The 26,474-nt window shown below is 45.3% G+C and overlaps 1 protein-coding gene across 1 annotated transcript; it reads left to right on the top strand.

The window, feature by feature from the left end:
- Positions 1 to 16,781: 16,781 nt before the first annotated feature.
- LOC125508323 (transcription factor LHW-like) lies at positions 16,782 to 23,376 on the top strand. The gene is made up of 10 exons (XM_048673006.1): positions 16,782 to 17,414; positions 17,991 to 18,137; positions 18,242 to 18,323; positions 19,229 to 19,270; positions 19,364 to 19,423; positions 19,824 to 21,527; positions 21,664 to 21,765; positions 22,248 to 22,388; positions 22,496 to 22,621; positions 22,804 to 23,376. Exons 1-10 carry the CDS (start codon positions 17,323 to 17,325, stop codon positions 22,963 to 22,965), a joined length of 2,658 nt encoding a protein of 885 aa, XP_048528963.1. The 5' UTR covers positions 16,782 to 17,322; the 3' UTR covers positions 22,966 to 23,376.
- The last annotated feature ends 3,098 nt before the right edge of the window (positions 23,377 to 26,474 follow it).

Raw genomic sequence — 26,474 nt, 5'->3', positions numbered from 1 at the left:
TCAAATCTATCTGGTCACAAGATGTGAATGAAGTGGATAGTGCTAAAATTATTGCAGCCAAGTTCAAGAGATTAAGAAAAGGGCTTAAGATTTGGGCCAGACAACTCTCCGACCTGAAAAAGCACTATTGCAGATTCTAATTTCCTTATACTCTGCTATGATCATTTTGAAGAATTCAGACCACTCACCACAGAGGAAACAAATGGGAGGAACATCCTTAAGGATCATATTGCTCAGCTACTGGATCATCAGAGAATTTATTGGAAGCAGAGAGCTACCATTAGGCAAATTCAGATGGGGGAGGCAAATACTAGATATTTTCAAGCCAAGGCCACTATTAAACATAGAAATAATTGTATTGCTATGCTCATAGATGAATCTGATAATGAATTTCATGATCACCAGGCCAAGGCTGCCATCCTGTTCAGAGCTTTCAGAAATAGGTTGGGAACAGAAGTACCTTCTGAAAATCCCCTCAATCTTCATGAGCTACTGCATCCTTCAGTTGATCTAGCAGAGCTAGAACTCCCATTTACAAACAAGGAGATTGATGAGGTGGTCAATCATATGCCATCAGACAAGTCACCTGGGCCAGATGGTTTTAATGCTACTTTCCGTAAGTCATGTTGGGATATTGTGGCTGTGGATTTTTACAGACTCATTCATGATTTCTACAATGGCAATGTCAATATACAAAGCATCAATTACTCCTTTATCACTCTCATCCCCAAAAATGATGCTGCAGCTAGACCATCTGATTTTAGACCCATCTCTTTGCTCAACTGCACACTCAAGATCATTACCAAGTTGCTGGCAAATAGATTGCAGAAAGTTATCCTAAATTTGGTCCACACCAACCAGTATGGTTTCTTAAACAATAGATGCATCCAGGACTACCTTGCATGATCTTATGAATATATCCACCAATGCCTCCACGGTAAAAAAGAACTGGTCCTATTGAAGCTTGACTTTGAGAAGGCCTTTGACATGCTTAATCATGAGACCATCATTCAGATCATGAGAGCTAAAGGTTTTGGTCCAAGGTGGATTCACTGGATACAAATGATCTATAGGTCTGGGTTTTCCTCTGTACTTCTCAATGGAGTTCCAGGTAAACAGTTTCTCTGTAAGAAGGGTGTTAGACAAGGTGATCCATTATCACCCCTCATCTTTGTGATTGCTGCTGATCTTCTTCAATCCATGATGAATGAAGCCATGCACAACAATTTAATACAATCTCCATTGGTACACCATTCATGCCCTGACTACCCTATAATTCAGTATGCTAATGACACTATTTTGGTGGCCAATGCTGATAGTAGGCAGCTGGAACATATCAAAAATCTCCTACTCCATTATGCTGCATACACTGGGCTCAAAGTAAACTACTCAAAGTCAACTCTCATTGCTATCAACACCCCCATGGACAAGATGGACACACTTTCTCAGTTATTAGGCTGTCAAATTGGAACTTTGCCACACAAATATCTGGGTCTTCCTTTGTGTCATTCTAAGCCCAAGATTGTGGATTTTCTCCCTATGTTACAAAGGATTGAATCAAGGCTACTGAGCTGCTCTACCTTGCTATCAACTGGTGACAAATTAACCCTCATCAAATCTGTCTTCACCAGTATGCCCACTTTTTTCATGTGCACTCTTTGGATCCCTAAAACAGTGGTCAAGCAGATCAATTCTTATCTCATGAACTATTTTTGGAGAAAATTTGGTACCGAGGATAGAGGAATGGTTTTGGTTTCTTGGGATAAAGTTTGCCTGCCAAAATCTCATGGTGGCCTGGGAGTCCTTGATTTATATAAGCATAATCAGGCTCTGCTCATGAAATTCTTGCACAAATTCTTCAACAAAGATGACACACCTTGAGTCAGGATTATATGGGAAACATATTATCAAGATGGGCTGCCATGTAACAAATTGGTGGGCTCATTCTGGTGGAAAGGCATTCTGCAGACATTGCCTGAATACAAGAAGCATTCTAGATGTATTCCAGGAAAGGGGGAGACTATTCTACTGTGGCACGACAATTGGTCGGACCTACCACTTCATCTAAAGATGCCTGAGCTTCATTCTTTTGCCATCAACAAAGATATCACACTGAATCAGATGCATGAGCATCAGGCACTGGAGAACTGCTTCCACCAACCTCTATCACAATAAGCGTTTACTCAATTAAACATCCTTCGAGATCAACTGCATGGTCTGACTCTCACTGATGACTCTGATAAGTGGACATACACTTGGGCCTCACCAAACTACTCTGCAATGAAGATGTACAAACATTTGTTTGCCAAGAATGGGGCTCACTTCATCTTCAGGCAGCTATGGAAATCGAATTGCAGACTAAGACACAAGATTTTCTTCTGGATGCTACTCTATGACAGAGTTAGTACAAGGAACATGCTACACAGAAAAAACATGTATTTGCTAGACTACAACTGTGCTCTTTGCTTGGACAGGACACAAGAAACTTTAATTCACTTGTTCTGGGACTGCCACTTTGCATTAAACTGCTGGAACTGTATCCTCCCAAACAGACAGAGGGGTATTTCGACCTACGATGAGATTGGAATGATGGTTACGCTTCTTCCCCAGGATTTGGCTATGGAGATCATTATCATGGGCTGCTGGGCCATCTGGATGGTCAGGAATGATAAGATTTTCAGATCTTCACCTCCTAGTTTGAACTCCTGGAAATTCTATGTTCAGGAAGGCATGCAACACATCAAACTCAGATCAAAGGAAGCCAAGGCCGCAAAGATAGACCAGTGAATTGAACAGACTTTGTAATTCTTTTTATTATGATACCTAGAACAGGCATTGGGTGATTTGTTGTGTGGTCTTATACTTTGTACTTTGTTTATATTATATAAAATACCATAGAACAATTGTTCTACGGTCACAGGGTCAAAAAAAAGTGAAAAATACCATTGAGCGAGGTACAAATGTCCCTGATGCCCGCTTTTTATTTTGTCTTCTGATTTTTTAAATTTTATATCTTTTAAATGAAAATTTCCCCCGCAAAAAAATGAAAATGTCAAAGTAAGTTCTATTTTCATATTCATGTTTTTTGTCGGCCAGCGATTTCAAATAAGATCCATTTTGAATATATTTTAATGACTTTTAAAAAATATGTTAAGTTTTAATGTTGAAACTTAGTACAAGCGGACGAATAAAAACCAATTATTTTGTGTCTACTACTGACGAAAAAATTGCTTGAAATTATATCTCTAAAACTGGTTGAAACTTGGCAGTTTTAGATCCAAAAACCGCAAGTTTCATCGTTGAATTTTTTTGAGGGATTTTTTTATTGTGTCCTCGTGCGGGCTTGAACTACAACGTAAATCGCGAGGTAAAATGAGCGGGGACGGGACTTGACAAGTGAGTGCCCCGCACCTGTGTGTCCCTGCGCATTTCAATCGTACCACAATATTATAAATACTCACTTCTTCACATATTAACTATATTAAGAAAGACCGTGCGTGAAAAAATGACACACGCATATGTCAAATTCTTCTATTTTTCATGGTCCGGTTGTGGACGGATTTGAAGAACTACAGAGAGCGTGATGAGGACATGACTATCTTGGATACGACCAAAAATATTGCATACATGCATATTTGTCAGGTAATTTCTGGTGCAAACTATTTAATAATCTATTTATGTTATCCAAAACTTGTGTTTTATCTAATTATAGGTGTATGGAACATTTGTACAATCCACATATAAAGACAAGGAAAAAAAATAGAAGTTTAGGTGTTGTTCAAAAAGTCCTCTCACGTCACTTTTGGGTCAAGAGAAAATAGAGTCCAAGTCTCTCACGTTTTAGATTCAGATTCGGACTGCACAGACATACTTGACTCAAAACGCCAACAACTTTTTCATACAGACTCCGAATTGGGTTTTTCTTTCTTTCTTGGAAAGTAGATTTCGTGTTCTTTCCAACCCAATTGGAATCACCTTCAAATTCGTCCGGAGCATTGAGATATCGACGAAACAATCTAACACTGCAGTAGAATCCGAGTCAAATAACAAGTACAAAGGTGTTGCACCACCTCCACTTGGGCCCATGAGCCTTGTACGACCTATGGTTAGTTTTTAGGCTGCCTTGGGACGTCCTTCCACCTCCTTGACCGCCACCCCTTGCTCCTATATAAGTAGATTTATCTAGTAGCTTTTTCCTTGGGATTTGTTTAGTTAAAAGTTAGCCATTGCAATTTCGTGTACTTCGTTTGTGTCCAACGACCAGACCAAGACCGCTTACGGATCCCCACCTTTATCAATACTTCATCTATATTCGCAATATTCAGATTGCATTATCATATTCTTGCTTGTTCTTCGATTGCTTACAGGAATAGACCTTCGTGGTCAGGCTGACCGTGCTTCCGGCATCGTCAGTAACATCAGGAGATTGGTTTAGCGATTGCTAAGGCGCAACGTTGTGCACGTTTCTAGTCGAATCATCAAAGCCGTCTCCACCAAATCGATAGTTATCATCTCATCGAAAGATCGAGACACCCTCGCCTCTATCAAGTGGTATCAGTTTTGAGGTTGCTCGGTGAGAATTTCCAGTTTTTCCTTGTTAGATTTATTTTCTTACCTATTGTCCAAGAAAAAGCCACAAAAAAGTTAGATCTATTCATCCTTTGTCCAAGCCAGTCTGAGCCTTTGCAATTTTCCTTTCATTGTTTGTGTAGTTGAATTATCGGTTGCATCGTCGTGTCGAGTTGCTGGTCTTAGTGTCTAATTCGTTTAGAGTCGAGTTCTGTTCACATTAGTCATGCCACCGCTGCATCGCTATCCCTTCCGCTGTCCATCACCCATCCATCAATTTCCACCACATGCTGCCCATTGTTTATTGTCGCAATCATCGTTGAGATCGTTCACATCTTTGCTTGATCCAATGTGCATCTTATCTAGTTTGTTTTGGAAAGAGGGAGAGAGAAAAAAAGAGAGAAAAATGAAAGAAAAAAAGTCAGAGAAAAAAAAGAGAAAGAAAAAGAAAAAAGAGTGAGGAAAAAAAGAGAGAAGACAAAAAAACAAAATTCGGTTCTATCTAGACTCAATCTCGTAGTTGAATTCGGATTAGAATCTGTTTTGTGCACTGTTCAGTAAAACAAGCATAACTTTCTCATACGAAGTCCGTTTTAGCTCCGCAAGTACTCAAATGAAAAATAGCGACGAGACGCATCTAAATAATTGCAAAAGCTAGTTCAATATTTGACACCTCAAAATCGGCTTCTAAATAGGTCTTTTTTCCCTTCGAAGTTCGCGAACACAGCTTGTTCCAGTTTTTCAGGCTAGTTTCACAATTTTTTGACTCCTCGTATCAACTCGGAATTAAGTGATTCTTTTTGCGTTTAAAAGCTTGAGTTAGTAGAGTTCTTTGAAAAAAGTTATCAAAGAATTGGCTCAAACTTTTCAAGAGGAAAGTTGGAGAGAGAGTTGTTGTATATCGTGTTTGGCAGTTGTTTTTCATCATTATCTTTACTGCCATTGTGATTTTCACTTATATCTTGCTGCCCAAAGCTATTTAGTATTCTTCATTGATGCTAGTTGTGCTACGTCGTGACCTCATTAGTGTTCTAGGCTCGCGTCTCTAGTCCGGTCTAGCCTAGGAACAGCACAGTATCGTCGTTGAGCGTTTATTCAACATTGCATCTCTGAATTGATTATTGTCAATCTTTTGCTACCATATATAGCCAACCCAGCTCCACATATTTCTACATCGTGTATATGTATGTTCTCCTGGAAATCGCTTTACACAATCTTCAAAGTTATTTGACACTGCTGGTTGCCTTTCACCACCTGCTGCATGGTAAGAACTTGTAAGATATTGATATCTGCTTTATTGTGAGCACTTTACAATCACATCCTAGTAGTTCATAGGAACATTATTCTCGAATTTTGTTTCTTGTTTCTACTAATCATGGCAGGTTCCGAAGATAGAAGTTCTTGGGCGATGGACACATCTTCACCATCACGAGAGTTGGGACAACACACACATGCACATGGTCAGGTTATCTCTTTGCCGTCATTTGAGGGTAGATTTAATCCTGCTATTTATCTAGCTTGGGAGCTTGAAGTAGAACAAGTTTTTACTCACCATGATTTTTCTGAACTTGAGAGAGTACGAGCTATCACTAGAGCATTTAATGGTTTTGCTTCTGTTAGGTGGAGTGTACATTGTAAGAAAAACATTGATAACCAACCCACAACTTGGAAAGTTTTGAAAGTTGTAATGAGACAACAATTTTTTTCTCCTTACTATCGTCGTGAATTGCTTCGCAAATTGGAACAATTAAAACAAGGTAGTAAGACTGTTCATGCTTACTACCAAGAGTTCAAATCTTATATGCATCATATTGACATGGAAGAATCCTAGAATGATACAATAAATAAATTTTTTGGTGGTTTGAACCATGATATCCGTGCAAGGTTTCAGTATATTCCTTGTTGCACTACTGGTATGTATGTTCGCGTTTGTACCTTTGAGAGACAGATACAGGAGGATGCATTGGGTGACTACAACAACTACTATTCCAGTTCATGTTCACCACCGTCGGTTGGTTCCTCCACCATTGCACCTATTAGAGCATCCCCAACTCGGATTGTGAGCGCGACATCATCTCAAGTGTATGATACGTTGTCAACGTCCGTACCTACATCAGCTACGTCTTTGCGACAAGGTAACAATAAAGGTATTGATGATATAACTTCACATGAGAATGATGCATGCCTAGTTAACTTGAATGCATCATGTGTTGAGTTACCTGTTGATTTGAGCACACCACCTTGTCTCTTTTATTAGCCACATTTCAGATTAAGCAACGTCGAGGACGGCTTTGTTTTCAAAAAGGGGAGGATGATGAGGACATGACTACCTTGGATACGACCAAAAATATTGCATACATGCATATTTGTCAGGTAATTTCTAGTGCAAACTATTTAATAATCTATTTATGTTATCCAAAACAAAAATACTTCACACACTTTTGTGTTTTGTCTAATTGTAGGTGTATGGAACATTTGTACAATCCACATATGAAGATAAGAAAAAAAATAGAAGTTTAGGTGATGTTCAAAAAGTCCTCTCACATCACTTTTGGGCCAAGAGAAGATAGAGTCCAAGTCTCTCACGTTCTATATTCAGATTCGGACTACACAGACATACCTGACTCAAAACGCCAACAACTTTTTCATACGGACTCCGAATTGGGTTATTCTTTCTTTGTTGGAAAGTAAATTTCGTGTTCTTTCCAACCCAATTGGAATCACCTTCAAATTCGCCCGGAGCATTGAGATATCGACGAAACAATCTGACGCTGCAGTAGAATCCGAGTCAAATAACAAGTACAAAGGTGTTGCACCACCTCCACTTGGGCCCATGAGCCTTGTACGACCTAGGGTTAGTTTTAGGCTACCTTGGGACGTCCTTCCACCTCCTTGGCCGCCACCCCTTGCTCCTATATAAGTAGATTCATCTAGTAGCTTTTTCCTTGGGATTTATTTAGTTAAAAGTTAGCCATTGCAACTTCGTGTATTTCGTTTGTGTCCAACGACCAGACCAAGACCGCTTACGGATCCCCACCTTTATCAATACTTCAACTATATTCGCAATATTCAGATTGCATTATCATATTCTTGCTTGTTCTTCGATTGCTTACAGGAATAGACCTTCGTGGTCAGGCTGACCGTGTTTCCGGCATCGTCGGTAACCTCAGAAGATTGGTTTAGCGATTGCTAAGGCGCAACGTCGTGCACGTTTGTAGTCGAATCATCAAAGTCGTCTCCACCAAATCGATAATTATCATCTCATCGAAAGATCGGGACACCCTCGCCTCTATCAGAGCGTCTCAATGTCGCTCTACTGTAATCTTTACAGATGTATTCTCTACATTAAATATATCAGTAGAGGATAAAATACTCCCTCTGTCATTAAGAGGGATTTTCTTTTTCAGTGTCAAAAACGTCTTACATTATAATGAGAGGGAGCGAGTACATTCTATTTATAATTGTCTATGTCAGTCGATGCAAAGATGAGATAATATTCCTTTAATATTCTGAAAAGAAGCGGTTTGAATTACTATTTGTTTTGTTCATTTGGAATTAGTTAGTCGTGCTATGTCCTGTTGCTTTTGGCTCACCAAAATGGGGTAGCAACAAACTTGGACGGAAGCTCAAGTAAACACAAAAGTTCACACGTGTGGGCCCAATCAAGAACTAAAGCATAAAGCATAAGGCCATCTCAACGCTGACCCTCAACTTGTTCACATACGTCCAAACCGCACGGTTCGAAGGTGCTGTGCCAACCAACATGGTTCTGTGTTAGTTCGTTTGCCGGTTTGGATATGTTTTTTTCGCAAACCGGAAACAAAGTTGGGAGGGCTTTGCGGGTGCCCGAACCTCTACCACGCCCGCGTCTGACTGCCCTGACCCATAAAAAAACCTTGCGCCTCTCCCGCACTTTTCATCGAATGCCCGCGCCGTTTGTCGCGCCACATTTATGCTGACCCAGAGCACGCAACGGCCAGCATTGATGCCTGTGATTTGAGCGAACAGGTGGGTGGCACTGGCGGACGTGACCTCTCAGGCGTCACCACTTCAATGCAGACACTGTGTCCCAAGAAACCAACTCCGGCCACTGCGCTACATTGAAGCAGGCTGACCTCCCTTTTGCCTGGTCTGGCCGCGGCTATTTAAGTCGTGCGCCGGTGACGCAGAAAGCCACACTCCATCTCCTCGAGCACTGTCCCCCGTCCTCTGAGTCACCATCTCGAAGCACTTCCTCCTCTCCGATCCCAGCGGCGATGCCGAAGTCCTTGTTCTCGTGCCAGCAGGCGGAGGCGGTGCAAGTTCTTCGTCCGGTGGTTCTTGGAGTTGCTGCCCTCGCTCCCTGCGCCCCTCGACATCCACGGCGCCTAGCTCCTACGGCAAGGAGGAGATCGTCATCTCCTCTGGTGACGAGGAGGACCAGATGCCGCCATAGCAGAGGCCGTTGTGACGGATGGAGAATCCGTCTGTCAGATTGAGATAATGATGGAGCTTTCGCTCCGTCACATGGGCATGTCACCACCATCGCTCGCACGCATCAAGGAGGAGCCACCGTCCCCGCCGCTACACCGTGTGAAGCGCGAGTCGGTGTCCCCCCTCCAGCGGGTCAAGGACGAGCCGACGTCGCCCTAGCGCAACTGCGGCGTCCAGATCGGACGCCGCGTCAAGGATGAGCCGGTGTCGCCCCTGCCCAACCACGACATCTAGATCAAACGTCGGGTCAAGGACGAGCCAATGTCGCCCCCACACCTGGCACGCCTACATTGACATGCCTACTTTGCCGTCGCGCCACCACGGTAGCGCCGTCGGAAAGAGTTGTCACTTGCGATCACAAAGGTGTGGGGCCGCATCCTCCACTACCTCCGAGGTGCCGTCAGCGGTCCCTCGGGCTCTAGAGTTGTCGTCTTCGACGAGGAGCGCGTGACAAGGCAGTAGGCATGGTACGACCGCCGCAACGCCGGCCACCACTCCGCCTTCGCCAAAACCGATGAGGCGCCAACCTGGATCTGCGTGGACCGCGATCTCGTGGAGGCCTAGGCCCACGACCAATCGCTGACCGTCATGGAGGATGTTGCACGGGTGACTACGCCTCGACGGGGAGGACATTAGTATCGACAAGGAGTGGTCTATCAGCAAGACCGATGTCGTCGCCGCCGCCGACGGGGCAAGGGCAAGGCTCCACGACTAGGATTGGCATCGCCCGCGGCGGCCCTCCACACGACGCATGGGAACGGCTCCTCCGTGAGCACTAGGCAACGACCGAGCAGGGCTATCGCGCCCCCGCGCCCTTCCGCTGCTGGAAGGGCCACTCCACGACGAGGACGGCGATGGAGGTGCCACCGGCCAGCCCGACTACGCGTACGAGGTCACCGTTCGCTACAAGCTAGTTTAGTTTTTTTAGGTTTTATTAGTTGAACATTTGAAATATCGTCCGGTTTATGTAAATTATGTCTGAACTTAAATGAATTCCATCCAAAATTGTTTGTATTGCGAGCGGACATTTACGCCAAGCATTGGATGGTCGTCTCTCGTATCACCGTCTGGTGGACCCATCCGCGCACAAATACTATGTCCGTCTTAGGGGGTCCATGTTGGAGATGCCCTAAGACCGTGAGATGCAATTTTGGCCTGTTTGTTTCTCTGGCCCACATTCAACCCTCCGATCCGCCTGCCCCGACTATTTAAACCAGACAGTAACATCCCAAAACTCAACCCCTTTGAGCCCTTCTCTCAATGTTTGAGCCACCATCCTACCACCTTCGCATCCTCGTCTGTCGTCCACCGTCGCGATGACCCGGTCCTTTGGTATGAGGTAAAGGAGGCTCACGTCGGTGTGCTGCACCTAGATCATGGTGAAGGTCCATGACGTCGAGGCTGGGGCCAGTCCCACATTGGTGCATGCCAATCTCTGAGCTCTTCGGAGAACTCGGAGGAGGATGAGGAGGAGGGCGCCCCCATGGCCATGGAAGAGATGGAGGACGAGGTGAGCCCAAGTGAAGGAGTTGTAGGTATCCGCATTCAGATTGTTGCAGACGGGGTAGCACTACAACTTCCAGCTCCTGGAGAGCATCGACTGGCTGAGGACCAGCTGGAGATGGAGCGCGTGTCCGAAGCTACCTTCACGATCAAGGTTGGGGCGGACCCGACGATCGACGTCAACCGGGCCGTGCTCGCCTCCATTCTCATCGCCGCCGCGAGCATTGGCAGCTCCGCATCGACAAGGCAGAGCACAACCGGCTCTTCGAGGGGCGGGAGGACAAGGACGACGAGGCTCCTAGCACAACGATGATGCCAAAAGGGCATCTGTCGTCACCTCTGCCTAGTCGCGCTGGATGTCAACGTCGACCAGGCCAGACAGTCCCGCGTGGGCCTGTCTACCTCACCTACAGCGGGGAGAATTACATTTTTTTAGGGTAATTTTTTAAAAGTTGTTTTCAGGGTTATTTGGGTATGTAAAAATTGATCCGAAAATGAATTGAAAATTGGTGTTTGTTTTATTTGGTAACTACGGTTGAATGACCTTCGTCCGCCAAGCTGTTCGCAGACGTGTCTAAGGACATTTAGTGTTGTCCATTAGCATATGTCTTTTCGTACTCTTACTGTTAAAATATATAATACACTATGTATATGTTAATTTAAAAATTACCCCACCACCCCTCAAAAGCATACACGACCACATAATTGCACTCAATGCTCACCTTTTGAATGCCTCATATTGACATATTTGTAATTACTCTCAAACGGTGAGGGGCATAACCGTCTTTGTCATAGCACTAAGATAGAGTTTCAGGGTACAAAAGTGTGGTTGTTTTTGGTACATGACAGGTCATTCGTTGGATAATACTATAAGCTATCCGGTTTGTCTTCTTTCATAGGATTCTGACGAGTAGTTATGTTATGTGAAGCTTTTCAATTTAAAATGAATGCTACATGGTACAATCTGACGAAAGCTTCTCAAACTGATTAGTTTTTTTGGTAGAAAGAGAAGAATATATATAATTATTTCTATCTTTTTTTAATCCAAAAGATAGGCTAATTAATCATACATTGCTTGAAGCTTGTGGCACAGGATGGTGCTTGCAGTTTTATATGAACTGTCAAGTTGTGCAGAGGTACGTACACATTAACTAATCTGTTATCAGTTAGATCGAACCCACTGTTTGGTATTTTGGTCGACGATCATAGTTGGCGCAGTTTCTCAACTTTGTATTTTTTGCTCGGATTGTACACAATAACACTGATGCTTAATTTTTTTGGATTTATTTCAGACTTTTCGATAATGTTCGTTTAGTGGGAAAAGAATCCCGTGGACTATAAGGTGTCTATAGTGATTTTGTCAATCTTAAAATGGTGTGTTGGTTTATTATCTTGGATGTGCTCATAAGGATGTGTTGTTCTACGATTTCAGGTTCAAAAAAAGAGAGGATAGAATATGCATGAGTGTGTTCATAGAAATGAGTGTATGTGTGTATGTGATCATCTGCGGTTGTACCGTGTTAAAGAAAATCCTCCATAGTGTCTATAAGTCAGTTTATTGTTTTTCTTAACAAGGAAGTACTTTTTTGTTGTTGTTTTTTGTATGGAAGTTAGTATTGTTAGGGCATCTCTAATGGCAAACCGTAAATTTTCTTCCGCATCCGTCCGCAGACCGGGGGGGGGGGGGGGGGGTGATTAGTTCACGGACACAGATGTGAGAGGCCGCCATCCAACGCTAGCTGCATACATTGCAAACTCTTTTTCAACAAATCGGATGAAATTCATGCGAACAAGGCCGGATTTCAAACAAACATGACATATTTCATTACATTTCGAACATGTAGAACAAAAAAAGGCCCGACCATAAACCTATCCTACGACGGTGGGGCCCGGCATCCAAGCCCGTGTCGTCTTCCATCCACCGTCTCCATGAGCACCGGCGATAATACCGATGAAGTGAAGGTGCGGTCTCCGGCGAGGAAGAGTAGAACATGGGAGACGGACCGCCCCACATGGGACACCAGGCCCTACCGCCTCTCGTGGCCTACTCATCTTTGAAGGAGTCCGTGACCTGTCCGTCACCGGTGGATGTGAGGTCCACGGTGGAAATGGTGGCGCCAGTGCTGTCATCGTCCCACTGGGCCGCCTGATGGTTCGCCGTTGGCGCATAGGAGGCGCAACTAGCGTTGTTCTCTTTTGTGATCTCCTGCAACTGAACCTCCGTGGCGGCCGCTTCCTGGCGAGCGGCGGCTTGAGCACGGACGGAAGCGTAGATGGCACGCTGCTCCACGACGGAGTTGGGGTTCATCACGGCCTCCTCACTCGCTTGCTCACTGTAGATTTGTCAGTCTGCCAGTTGGTGCTACTCCAAGAGGAACATGTTGTACCATTTTTCATCATGCGCCTGCCGGAACGCCGACAAAGGCGCCGGCGCAGGCTGCACCTCTGCCATGGCGGCGTTGTAGTGCGCCTGCTCCATGGTGAAGCCAACGTGCAGAAGGCGCGGGAGCCGGGCGGTGTCGTCGGAGCACGTCTCCATTATGGTCTCGTCCTCGTCGTCAGAGACCTCGGTCGAGCTGGCCGGCAAGCCGGCCTCGATCCGCCTGGCACCGTGGCTCTGCCAGGCGGCGGCGAGGGCAGCCACGACATGCTTCATCTCCGTGGAAAGGCTCTCCCACAGAGCTTCGTCGCGTGTAGTCATGGCAGATGCAGTGCAAAGGAGGAGGATGGGGAGGGGCTTGTGTTATGGTGTGGATTTAGCCGAGTGTGGCCGCCTTTAAATAGCGGGTTCCGGTGAGGCGAGACGTCCGGTGCGTCAATGCGCGGCGCCGGGCTGGGTTTCTCGGCCAGCGAGTCTCGTTAATGTCGGCATACGGACAGACAGGAACATTGATCGGGCATGGTAGATATCCGTCCTGTCCCGTCTAGTCACGTGTCTCCGGCATTGAACAGACGCAGACACTGCACGCGCTTTGCGGGCGGCGCCCTCGACCAATGTGTCGCTTCAATGGTGGTGATAGTGAGAGGTCGCGTCTGCCCTGAGCCGTTGTAGGATCGAAAGTATGTCTAGAGGGGGGTGATTAGACTACTTGACCAAATAAAAACTTAACCTTTTCCCAATTTTAGTTCTTGGCAGATTTTAGCTATTGTAGGACAAGTCAAGCAATCATCACACAATTCAAGCAAGCATGCAAAGAGTATATTGGCAGCGGAAAGTAAAGCATGCAACTTGCAAGAATGTAAAGGGAAGGGTTTGGAGAATTCAAACGCAATTGGAGACACGGATGTTTTTCCCGTGGTTCGGATAGGTGGTGCTATCCTACATCCACGTTGATGGAGACTTCAATCCACGAAGGGTAACGGTTGCGCGAGTCCACGGAGGGCTCCACCCACAAAGGGTAACGGTTGCGCGAGTCCATGGAGGGCTCCACCCACGAAGGGTCCACGAAGAAGCAACCACCCACAAAGGGTCCATGAAGTAGCAACCTTGTCTATCCCACCATGGCTATCGCCCACGAAGGACTTGCCTCACTAGCGGTAGATCTTCACGAAGTAGGCGATCTCCTTGCCCTTACAAACTCCTTGGTTCAACTCCACAATCTTGTCGGAGGCTCCCAAGTGACACCTAGCCAATCTAGGAGACACCACTCTTCAAGAAGTAACAAATGGTGTGTAGGTAATGAACTCCTTGCTCTTGTGCTTCAAATGATAGTCTCCCCAACACTCAACTCTCTCTCATAGGATTTGGATTTTGTGGAAAGAAGATTTGAGTGGAAAGCAACTTGGGGAAGGCTAGAGATCAAGATTCATATGGTAGGAATGGAATATCTTGGTCTCAACACATGAGTAGGTGGTTCTCTCTCAGAACATATGAGTTGGAATTGTGTATGTGTTCTGATGGCTCTCTCCACGAATGAAGAGGAGGTGGAGGGGTATATATAGCCTCCACACAAAATCCAACCGTTACACACAGTTTTCCAATCTCGGTGGGACCGAATCAACAAACTCGGTCGGACCGAAAAGGTAAACCTAGTGACCGTTAGAGATTTTCGGTGGGACTGACATGCAACTCGGTAGGACCGATATGGTTAGGGTTTGGGCATAACGTAATCTCGGTGAGACCGATTACACAAACTCGGTGAGACCGATTTTGGTAATTAGCTAACCAGAGAGTTGGTCAGGCAAACTCGGTGGGACCGATTTGCTCTTTCGGTGAGACCGAAAAGTTACAAAAAGGAAACACTAAATTTACATTGCAATCTCGGTGGGACCGATTCGCTCTTTTGGTGAGACCGAAAAGTTACGAAAGGGAAACAGAGAGTTTGCAATCCCATCTCGGTGAGACCGAGATCCCTATCGGTAGAACCGGATTGCTAGGGTTTGGCAGTGGCTTATGACAAGTGAAACTCGGTGGCGCCGGATAGAAAGAATCGGTATGACCGAGTTTGGCTTAGGGTTTAGGTCATATGTGGATATGGGAAAGTAGTTGAGGGTTTTGGAGCATATCACTAAGCACATGAAGCAAGAGGCTCATTAAGCAACACCTCATCCCTCCTTGATAGTATTGGCTTTTCCTAAAGACTCAATGTGACCTTGGATCACTAAAATATAAAATGAAGAGTCTTGAGCTTTTGAGCTTGAGCCAATCCTTTGTCCTTAGCATTTTGAGGGTTCCACTTTCACATCCATGCCATGCCAATCATTGAGCTTTCCTGAAATAGTTATCTTGGAATAGCATTAGCTCAATGAGCTATATGTTGTTATGAATTACCAAAACCACCTAGGGATAGTTGCACTTTCAGCCGTCTTCAATGTTGAGCGTCGCACTCTAGAGCGGCATGAATGCGGTCAATTGGCGCCGGGCGAGGACGCACGCGGGAGAGGGAGGAGGGTTTTTGGTGGGCCAAGGTGGTCAGAAGCGGGCTTGTGATCGGTCCGGACTCCCGCAAAGCCCCCATGTTTGTCTCTGGTTTGCAAGTAGAAATCACGTTCGGACCGCCTCGCGGACCTATACAGGACCGCGTTGGATGGCTTCCGCATCGGAACGGTTGTGGGAAATTTACGGGTCTGTCTTGAAGATGTCAAGAACACTCTTATATTATGAAATGGAGGGAGTAGTTTCAAACAATTAATCTGGTAAATATGTTTTGAATACGACCATAGGGTTATAGTTAGATCAAACATTAGTTGTTAGCGGATGGTGGTGTGTTGGAGTCGGCAGGCAGATCAGTGCGTCGAACCGTGGACTTGGTGTCATCTGAGCTGGGTCTCTGTGACGACCGTCGATAGTCACTGGGTTATGTTCCCCTGGTACACCGGGATTGGGGGAGGGCTATAGGCGTGGGCCCCCATATGGTGGTGGTGCCGACCCTGACTCAGTGGCTGATGCCGGGCTTTTCCTTTCGTGGGTTGTGCTCTGTGAAGCGGGCGGGTGGCGGGATCTCAGGGTTTGAATGCCGGGGCGACGACCCTGGGTGGTGGTCCACATGGTTGGCTTTCCGGCAGGCACCGTGGTGGCGGTTGTGGCTTTGTTTCTTGGTCGTGTGTGCAGCAAGAGATATTGCGGCGGGTAACTCGGGCGTGCTTTGTCTCTGGCAGCGGTGGCGACCCGATCTGGACCTGGAGACTTGATCTCGTCGCTCTTACCCTTAAGATTTCACGGGCACGAATGGGTGCCTGAGCGAAAGATCTGCGCTTGATCGTCGACAACGGCGACGCCTGCGGGCGCCCCGTTCTCTTCTTAAAGACGTCGGGACTCCTCTTCGTATTCGGCTCCGGGTGAAAACCTCTGTCCATTTTGGACTCCGCGGCGGCGCTTCGCGTCGTGTTCCCTTTTAGGGGCATTGTTGTGGAGTGTAGGTGTTGTAGGATGTAGGGTGGCGGTGTTATCAGCTCTTCCTGTATTCTTTGTCGGTCGGTCGCGCATGTGTGTTTCGGTCCTTGGGATCGGCGTTGTTAGAGGGTTTTCATCACTTATTGTTTGGCCATGTACTTTTGTGTGGTTGCTTTATAATAAAGCAAGGCGAAAGCCCTGTTTCAAGAACGGTGTGTTGGAGAGGAGCACTATTTAACCTAGGTATAAATACATAAAAGGAGGGGACGAGGGTGATTAGCTGGGGGAATGCCCATCCTGCCCCTCGTGGAGGGAATGATGCCCGCCTCGGGAGCCGCGAAGGCCAAAGGAAAAGGAGGGGCAACCAAAGAAAGCGACAAAGAAAAAGCCAGAACGAAATTTTACTCACACACTCACACAAGCCAAGCACACCCCAAAGAGGCCAAAGACTCCCAGACCAGACCAGAGTGAGAACCCAAAGCGAAAGCGGAGAAGGAAGAAAGAGATTGACGAGGACGCGCAGCGGCTGTAGCAGCAGCAGCAGCAGCCAAATCCAAGACCGCATTGCTCGCTCGCCCGCCGCCGTGCGGCTCCGACGCTCCTCCGGGGACCCCGCGCCATTCTCCTGCCGGGCATCTCTGCCTCTGGTGCTGCGCCGTGGTCCCGAGGTCCCCACCGACGCTGGGACCAGCGCCCGCGGCTGGTGGCGAGCCCCACTGATGTCCGCTTGCCGCGCGCCGGCGGCCAACGGAGCAAGTGTTGACGTTCCTGTTGCGGCAGAGCAGAGGGACGGCGGGGTCCGCGCGAGGCAGGCCGGGCGCGCCGGCTCTCGCTGCGCCTAGGGAGGCAGCGGCGTCCTTGCTCGTCTTTTCGTCGCCCTCTCCCCCCGTCGAAGAAGCTAGGGTTTGCTCGTTAGGGTTCCGTTGGGCTGTGGGGCTGCGGGGATGGCGGTGGGGGAGGCGCTGCGGCGGCTCTGCGAGGAGGTCGGGTGGTCTTACGCCGTCTTCTGGAAGGCCATCGGCGCTGCTGACCCCGTGTAAGCCTTCCATCCTTCTCTTGTACTTTTTTTGTCACAATCTCCCCCCGCTCGATCTTGCGGAAAATCTCAAAACCAGTGTCTTTTCTTCATTTTTCTGGGTTCAAAGTCTTCTTGAACATTCCATTTCAGCTAGATTTGTCTCGTACGAATGAAACATCCGCGAGGAAGATTCGTAGGATGGTATATTCCTCAGCAATTACTAATAAGGGACTCCTTTCCTCGTGGGAAAGATAGTGCCTGGAAAAAGAACGCCCGTACGCTCGTGTGGGTGTTCACTCATGCTTGCAAATTTAGTAACGCCTTTACAACAAGGAACATGAACCAAAAAGCTACTACCGCCTTGTCTGTGCAAGTTCGTGTTAGCTCCTGAGGCTTAAAAGAGCGTGAATGCGCGAGATGTTGTTGCAATTCCGTGCAAGCTTTTTTTTTTTGGGGGGGGGGGGGGGGGGGGGGGGGGGGGGGGGGGGGAATGGGGACACGATGTGGGGATCATGGAGGAATGCTAAATGCAATGTGGGAATTTGGGTTTTGTTTGATGATTTGCGCGCACTGTTTTCCCTTGGTGATGTGCAGGCATCTAGTGTGGGAGGATGGCTACTGTGGCCACGCATCTTGTCCAACTGGATCTGAGGCTTTTGAGGTTGGCTGTGAATCAGGTGGCACTGTGTGCACCCTAGTTAGGAAGGTTATGGCATCGCAGGTTCATGTTGTTGGAGAAGGGTAAGGAAGAACCGGGAACATCATTTGTTTGTTACTAGCTAGCACAATGTTCTTGGTTGATTTCTTTTATTGATGGATAGATGCTACATTTTCTGTTTTTTCAGTACCATCGGCCATGCTGCTTTTACTGGGAGTCATCAGTGGATTATCCATGATACTGCCAATGATCACAGGCTCAGATCCGAGGTATAAATTCTTCTTCTCCGTTCTTGTGAACTGATATAAATATAAGGCATGTTTGGTTTGTAGCCTAAGGTTGCCACACCTAACATTAGTCGTGCCGCAAAACCTTAGGCATGTGTTTGGTTCAGTGCCACACTTATGGCTTGCCACACTTTCCTAACTACATGGTCCACATGCCATAGACTCATTTATTTGCCAAATCTTGCCACACTTGTGGTGGCCATTTTGTTCGCCACATTTTTTGTGGCAGCCACAGTTTGCCTAAGTTTAGTTGTGGCAAAGTAGTCATGAACCAAACACGCCCTCAGTGCCACACTTATGGCTTGCCACACTTTTCTAACTACATGGTCCACATGCCATAGACTCATTTATTTACCAAATCTTGCCACACTTGTGGTGGCCATTTTGTTCGCCACATTTTGCCTAATTTTAGTTGTGGCAAAGTAGTCATGAACCAAACATGCCCATAGCCCTAATTCAGTTTTGTCTGGTTCATTTTTGCTGTTGTGTCATTAATAGCATGCTGTCCAGGAATTTATGTCATCGCAACAATCCTTGTGGGGTTATTTTGTCCTCACATATTTGTTCCTTCTGTGTTGAAATTTTGGCTTGTAGTGAGTTTGATCTATTGTTCTGCCGCATAAGTGGTCACTGGATAAGCTAGTTGCAAAAGCACACAAATGGTATTTGAACAAGTGGAAATCATTTAGAATTTCTCGTTAACAACTTAACATGATTTGCCACACAGGCTTGAGCTAACCATGATCTTTTTCCATAATGATTTCTAATTTTCTTTTAATAACAATGCAATTTGATTTTATCAGTTGCTCTGGCTGTTTTGGTTATCCCCAATTGTTATGTGTCCTTTCATAATGGAACAATAAGCTGTTGTCTTCTGGTGGTGATAGGTTGCTGCTGAGATGAACTATCAGTTCAGAGCTGGCATTCAGGTTAGTAGAATTTCGCCCTTGCATGGTAGATTATTTACTGACTTTTTAACTTCTGATCTCTTAATAATTTATACTTGTTCTGTTGTTCCGCAGACTATTGCAATAATTCCTGTGTTACCACGTGGTGTACTACAGCTAGGCTCTACTAGTGTGGTAAGATGCCCTGCTTTTGACAATGCATATCATCATACATATCCCACTTAACATGTCTTGAAGTTTATTCTTGTTTTCAAGTATGGGCCATGAGGTAGAACAGTGATACTAATTTGTGAATATTATGTAGTTGACTGGTCAAATATTCTGTCCTTCGAATCCTTATATAAACTATATTTGCGGTGAGGTTCTAGGAAGACCAAAGCTTCTTGTGATTGGAGCGGTGAACTGGAATGAAAAAATGATATATAATTGTCTCTGTTATATATTTACTTATTTAGCATTTTGAGAACTGCATCAAGAGGACTTGCTCTGGCGTTGTACCATTAGCACTAGGACTTAGCGCTTGTCTTTGTGGTTCCAACATGTTAGAGCTCATAAAATGCTTAATTTATGACAGGTTATGGAAAATACAACTTATGTGCTTCAGTATAAGAAGCTGTGTTCTCAGTTAAACAATCGATCAAGTATGGTTGCATCTACTTCAGTTAAAAATGATTCTAGCCAGAAGGTCCAGTCACGCTCTTCACATGGTCTTCTGAGTGTCTACCCTACAGATGGTTGCTCAAAAGCCTTCAGTGGTTCTCCAGCGACTTATGAACAATGCTATGTTCCTGATGCGACGGCAGTGTCAAGTAGTGCATCAGTAAACATAGGGAGAAAAGCTTCCTTGCTTAAGGTGGCACAGAGAAATGGTGAAGCTATCAGAGACCACAGTTTATATGCTCCTGATGTGAGGTTCAGACGACAAACTCCTTACTGTGACCGGAGAGTTGAAAGCACCACACAAAGCAGTGTGGTTAGCTCAGATTTTCTCTCTTCTACCTCAACATCAGCAGAAAAGCATCCACTGTTGATGAATGATGGACAATTGGAAATGGGAAACATGGAAGAAGCGTCTGATACCAGAAATCTTCTGCTAAAATCTCTTGCATTCCGGAACCTGCCTCCATCCCATGGAGGGGGTGAGGTGTTAGATTTTCTAAACAGTCATGGAAACTTTGATTTTCTCCCTGAAGGTAATAGCATAGTCAAGTCTAACTTCCATGACTGCTCAGCAAGTCAACTATTAGACCAAAGATGTAACTCTACTTCTGGGATGATAGGGCACAAACCGGCTATTTCATATAAAACCCCCCAATCTGCTCAATTCATTATGAGAATGGGGAGTCCCAAAAGAAACTCATGTCATGTTGTTGCAGCTCCATCCTCTGGCTCCGAAGTTCAAACTTCTAGTGAATTTAAAACAGACATTTCTCAAGATAATCAAGTGGATATTTCGGATCGTGTTTACCAAAACAGAAAGGCTAAAGAAGTAAATGACTCCAGTTTTGCTGTAAGAATACAAGGTTTGAAGAATATGGATCGGCAGAAGCTCCCAGACGTTTCAAGTGAGCGATCTTCCTCACTTCTTGTGGATCCAACTGCAGGAAATGATTTGTTTGATATATTTGGTGCTGAATTTCCTCATCTGTGCCGCAATGTGGATGGCGATTCGACCTGGAACACTGCAAAACCGGCTAGCTCAGGAAAAGATGCACTTGAATCCTCAGTTTATCTCGATACCTCTCCAGTATTTGGTGCACTGGACGATGAGTTCCCCTTTTCTGGAATCTTCTCACTAACTGATAGTGACCAATTATTGGACGCAGTTATCTCCAGTGTCAATCCTGGTGGCAAGCAGATCTCTGGTGACAGTGCCTCTTGCAGGACTTCATTGACAGACATGCCTAGCAGCTCTTATTGTGGCTCAAAAGTGATGAAGCAACACGAATCATCTGGTGCTCCTCCTTTGCTAGTCAAGGATGAGTTGGCTGTATCAAATTTTGTTAAACAACCAAGTTTTCTAGAGAAGACCGAGGATGGTTGTCTTTCCCAAAACAATGGAATGCACAAATCTCAGTTACGCCTTTGGATCGAGAGTGGACATAACATGAAGTGTGAAAGCGTGTCAGCCTCAAACAGCAAAGGTCATGATACACCAAACAAGGCAAATCGAAAGAGATCTCGACCAGGAGAGAGTTCTAAGCCCCGGCCAAAAGACCGCCAGCTTATTCAGGATCGTATAAAGGAGCTCCGGGAACTTGTACCTAATGGTGCAAAGGTACCCTCTAGTTTGACTTCTGCATTTTATGGTCCTTTGGTGATTATTTTTTATTTAGATATCACTTCACTTTAAAATGCTCATGGACGACTTGTAGCATAATAACTGCTATTCTCATGTCATTTGTTGTCAACAGTGTAGCATTGATGCTTTACTGGAAAAGACCATCAAGCACATGGTTTTCTTGCAGAGTGTGACAAAGCATGCTGACAATCTCAAAGATTCTAATGAATCTAAGGTATACACTAGTATTCTGCGTCTGAGCCCAGGCTCATCTGCACCTGATGAACAGTAAATTCAAAAAAATAGTAAAAAGTTCAAAACAATCTGAAATTATTTGGCATCGAAGATGCTCCAACACACTAGCTGCATGCAAAATTTTGGGGCAAAATGACATTCGAGGAGCTCTAAACACGAAAAAAATCGGCTCCGAAGTGTTCTTTTTCATAGTTTCTTTGAGACCAGTTTTTTTTCCGAGAGCTCCTCGAATGCCATTTCACCACAAATTTTTTGCACGCACATAGCGCATTGGAGCATCTTCAATGTCGATTCTTTTGCTATTTTATTTGAATTTACCGTTGGCACCCCAATGCAGATGCACCTGGGCACCAAATCGCCGCACTCTAATTTCAGTTATTTTTCGCTGCAGTTTATTCCATGAGAAAATAGTTGCAAACCCTGTATAATCTTTTCCTGTGCTATTTGATAATCTTCAAACAGATACTTAGCGGTGACAATGGTCCTCTTTGGAAAGACTACTTTGAGGGTGGTGCAACTTGGGCCTTCAACGTCGGCAGTCAATCTATGACATGCCCAATCATAGTTGAGGATCTCGACCGGCCTCGTCAGATGCTTGTGGAGGTAAATGATTCTGCTATTGTTTGTTCTCTGTATCCATCCTGTTAATCTCAGTTCACATATTGTTATATATACATACTTCCCATTTGTTGACATCAGTATGTCTGCAGATGATTTGTGATGACAGAGGAATCTTCCTGGAAATAGCCGACTTTATCAAAGGTCTTGGACTAACCATCTTGAGGGGTGTGATGGAAGCACGCAAAAATAAAATCTGGGCACGATTCACTGTTGAGGTAAGTAGTTCAATGTTATTAAGATCCCTTGGTTGGGTCAGATTGCACGGATCCATGCACTTGTACAGATCATCCTTGGATTCTACGAGTTGCAACATTTTCTTCCTATGAATTTAATTGTCAGTTGCTTCCTTCCGTGCCTGCTTTTGACAGGTGTTCCTTATTTGGTTCCATTTGTGCAGGCCAACAGGGACGTGACTAGAATGGAGATTTTCCTCTCACTCGTGCGCTTGTTGGAACCCAGTTGTGATGGGAGTGGATCAGGAGAGAACCAAGAAAATGGAAAAATGCCTCTTGAGATTGCGCAGCACCAGATTATCCCAGCGACAGGCCACCTTAGATGAGTGATCGAGCATGGGCAGCATCAAGGCACCTTTCAAGAGCTAAGAGCAGGGGTTCAGCTCGCTTCTGCAATGACTAGCGTTGTCAGCTCACGACTAGCTGGTTTCTTGTGACGTACCACGGATCTTTCTCACAACCGGGCGTGCAGAAATCCTAACACAGTAGAACCATGAAGGCATCGACAATTGGTTTAACAAAATGATCACTAGGAAGTGTTTGGATTGTAAAATCTTTGTTCCTGTTTTGTTACTGATGTTTCTTCTATTAGCGAGTTTTGTTCTGTTTACTGAATGACAATTCTAGGTTGATCTGTCTAGCAGGAGTTTTACTATTGGCAAATCACGAGGCTTTGTTTTCAAATGTGTCATGCTGTCTTACTGGACTTGGAATACTTTTTGTTGTGCCTCTCCTAAGAGCATCTACAATTGGACTGGACAAAATCTGACCCCCTAAACGTTCCCGAGCATGCACTGTTCATATCTAAATCCTCGTATTCATGCAAAGCCATGCACGCACTGCTCATATCTAAATCCTCATATCCATGCAAGCCCATCATATGGCATCAATTCGACAAAGCAAAATAAATCACAACTCAACACATGCCATAAATAAAATTCAACAATTCAGGTGATACAAGAATGAATCATCTGCCTCACTTTGCACGTGTTGATCTCTTTCATGTGGAGCCACTTGCTTTCTTCATCCAAGACACTGGCATCTAACATGATTCTTGAATCCTCCGTGTCCTTTGCAAGCTTCAACCTCTCTCCGTGTAGCTCAATTGTTGTATTGTCTTCTTCTTTTCAAGTTCTCATTTTACATATTTCTCATCTTCTACAAATCTATCTTCTTTCTCTTAATGCTTAACTTCTCTTTCACCCTCTCCTGGTCAAATAACATCCCGATGATGATATCACTATCACTGTTACACCCACAACCCCTGCTGCTACACACATTGGATCAATTACTAGTGTTCGCGCACGTCAATTGAATTATCAGGTACTTCCTTTTTTTGGTAATGATTCTAGTGTTCATGAGAAATTGAGAATATCATGCTGCTTAAATTGGACACATTTGTTTTGCTTACAAATGAAGGGCCTGGCATGGGCAAGAAGGATGAACATTGGGGAATGATCAAGCGTGGAAATGAAGGCGTGCGTGAAGGGAATAACAACAGAGTTGGCCTTCTTTGGTTCATAGGATAGGAATTTTATAGGAATAGGAAAATTATAGGAAGTGAGATGACATGCATGTCAATTCCTATAGAGAAAGATATGTCATTTGATGCATAGGATAGGTTTTTTTCCATTGAGTCTAGGCTAATGTTTTTTTTCCTTCAAAACGTGAAGGATTGATTCCTATCCTACATAGGACTAGAAATCCATTCCTACAAACCAAAGGGCTTCAAAGGAATTTTTCCTTTGCAAATCCTATCCTATAGAATTCCTACAAACCAAAGGAGGCCTTACCAGTGGAGATTTCAACCGTTTGAAGCAACCATGATCCAAGGACATGGACGAAAAATACAAGATGGTCTTTCATAAATTTCATCCATAGTTTATTATAGGTGTCGCGCCACCTTATTTTTGGGCCAAGCCATGTAATTTCAAAATACCTTTCCGTAGGCTGTTTTTAAAGTCCATATTATAGGGGAAACGACTAAGGAGGTGTTTTAGTCACACCTTGTCAAGGGGGACGAAATCCCCTCTCTTCCCTCTATAAATATAGCCCTTAACGCGTCATTTAGACTTGGGATTTTTAAGATTAAAATCGCCATAGCTGCAACTCGCGTCTTTCGTTTGTGTTCAACGACCAGACCAAGACGTTACAAAACCCCACTTCGATCAATAAAGCTTACCTCTTAAATCCGCAGTATCCAGATTGCAATCTCAGTTTCTTACTTGTTCTTTGTTTGCCTGCAAGAAATAGACCCTCGTGGTCAGGTTGATCGTGCTCCGGCGTGGTCACTAATCTCTTAGAGTTGGTTTAGCGATTGCTAAGGCATGGCATCTTTGCACGTTCCTAGTCGGGTCGTCAAAGTTGACTTCCACCAAAAATGATAGTTACAATCTCATCGAAAGACGGGACACCTACGTCCCTATCACATCCCCTCCCTTTGCACATACAAGAAGAGCAGGTCCCTCTCCTCCTTCTCTTTGACGGAAAAAATGTCCGTCCATGTGGCAAACACTTTGCTTGCCGCGGCGTCACGCGCGTCCCTCTCCTTCTCCCACTTGTTTCCCATCACATGTCGGTTCCTCTTTGGCATGGTCGATTGCCCGTCCGCTCCTCCACTTTGCTCATCATCGTCATCCAATCCAATAGATTGTCGGGAGCTTGAGCCATCGTTTGTCTTCAACTTCTTGATGGTTTTTTTAAGCTCATCAAGGGTGAGTTGCCACTTTAGTTTCCATTCAATTTCAACCAACAATGGGACAAAGTGAATGGCTTGTCCTCAGTTTGGTTGTACAAAGTGGCCGCCAACCCCAACTAGCAAACAAGAATCACTCAAGATAATGCAACGAAGGGAGCTAGCAATACAAATGATGATAATGTGAAGCATGTCAAACCTACATAGCTATGGACTCTAGTCCCACTTTGGTTCCGGCCAGCCACTCGTGAACACAAACATCTAGGACGGTGGAATCAGATCGCGGCGCGAACGGGGAGCAAGGGTGGAGGAGGGCAACGAGTTGGACGCGGGTGCAGGGTTGTCGATTTGGTGGACTTGGTCAAATTTGGAGCATATTTGAAGTAGGTCCGACTCGTCGAATCCAACGTGGCGGACGCGTCCAAGCATCCACAAATCCGCCCCACATATGGGCTGAGTTTGAGGGTGCCGGACAACCTGGACGTTTGGGCTGGTTTTGGGGGGTCTAGTTGGGTGGCAATTTTGTGACCGGGCAGTGATTGAGCTGTCCGCTGGGCGTTTGGGGAGGGTTTGAGAGATCCGGTTGTTGACGCTCTAAGGGCCTCTTAGATTCACATGTTTTTTTTCCTAAAATGGAGGTACATGATTTAGACCGTCCATTCATTAAGAAGAAGAAAGTTGCCTAATTAATTTACAGAAAGCATACTCAAGATACAACACACTCCTGCGAAGAAAACCCGTCAAGGTTTCATATTGACATCATCGTCATCACTTGTCCTGGAGCAAGTGACTTCGGCTTCATTGAAAATAACCATGGATGAAACCAGCATCGGAAAGGCCATGAGAAGCAACACGAAGGCCCATGACAAGGAATTAGCCACACGTGTCGGCAACAACGCAGATCCGATAGACGGCGAGCTACGAAGGAGAATTATACAAGCCCGACGTCGTGGAAGATCATCGGACATACCACTTGCCACTCAGATCACACCGTCACAATTTTGACTTCATATCAACAAACAACCCAAGACAATTCCGGTAACATGCTCAGAATAGCCGACTAATAGGCACAATGATGTCCCGGTCTTTCAGTGAGAGGTCTCTATCGGTTTAAGTGGAGTAGACTTTGACCATTCAACT

The sequence above is a fragment of the Triticum urartu genome, chromosome 5 (genome assembly GCF_003073215.2).
Source record: "Triticum urartu cultivar G1812 chromosome 5, Tu2.1, whole genome shotgun sequence".
Taxonomy (NCBI): domain Eukaryota; kingdom Viridiplantae; phylum Streptophyta; class Magnoliopsida; order Poales; family Poaceae; genus Triticum; species Triticum urartu.
Note: the sequence above shows the minus strand (reverse complement) of the source record. Positions and strands in the feature narration are given on the sequence as shown.

Bases quoted from the DNA above. Each gene is read 5' to 3' on its own strand.
- LOC125508323 (XM_048673006.1), top strand. From the start codon at position 17,323: ATGGCGGTGGGGGAGGCGCTGCGGCGGCTCTGCGAGGAGGTCGGGTGG. The intron at 19,271-19,363 runs GTTAGTAGAATT...GTTGTTCCGCAG, and splicing joins AGTTCAGAGCTGGCATTCAG to ACTATTGCAATAATTCCTGT. The intron at 22,389-22,495 runs GTAAATGATTCT...GTATGTCTGCAG, and splicing joins CTCGTCAGATGCTTGTGGAG to ATGATTTGTGATGACAGAGG.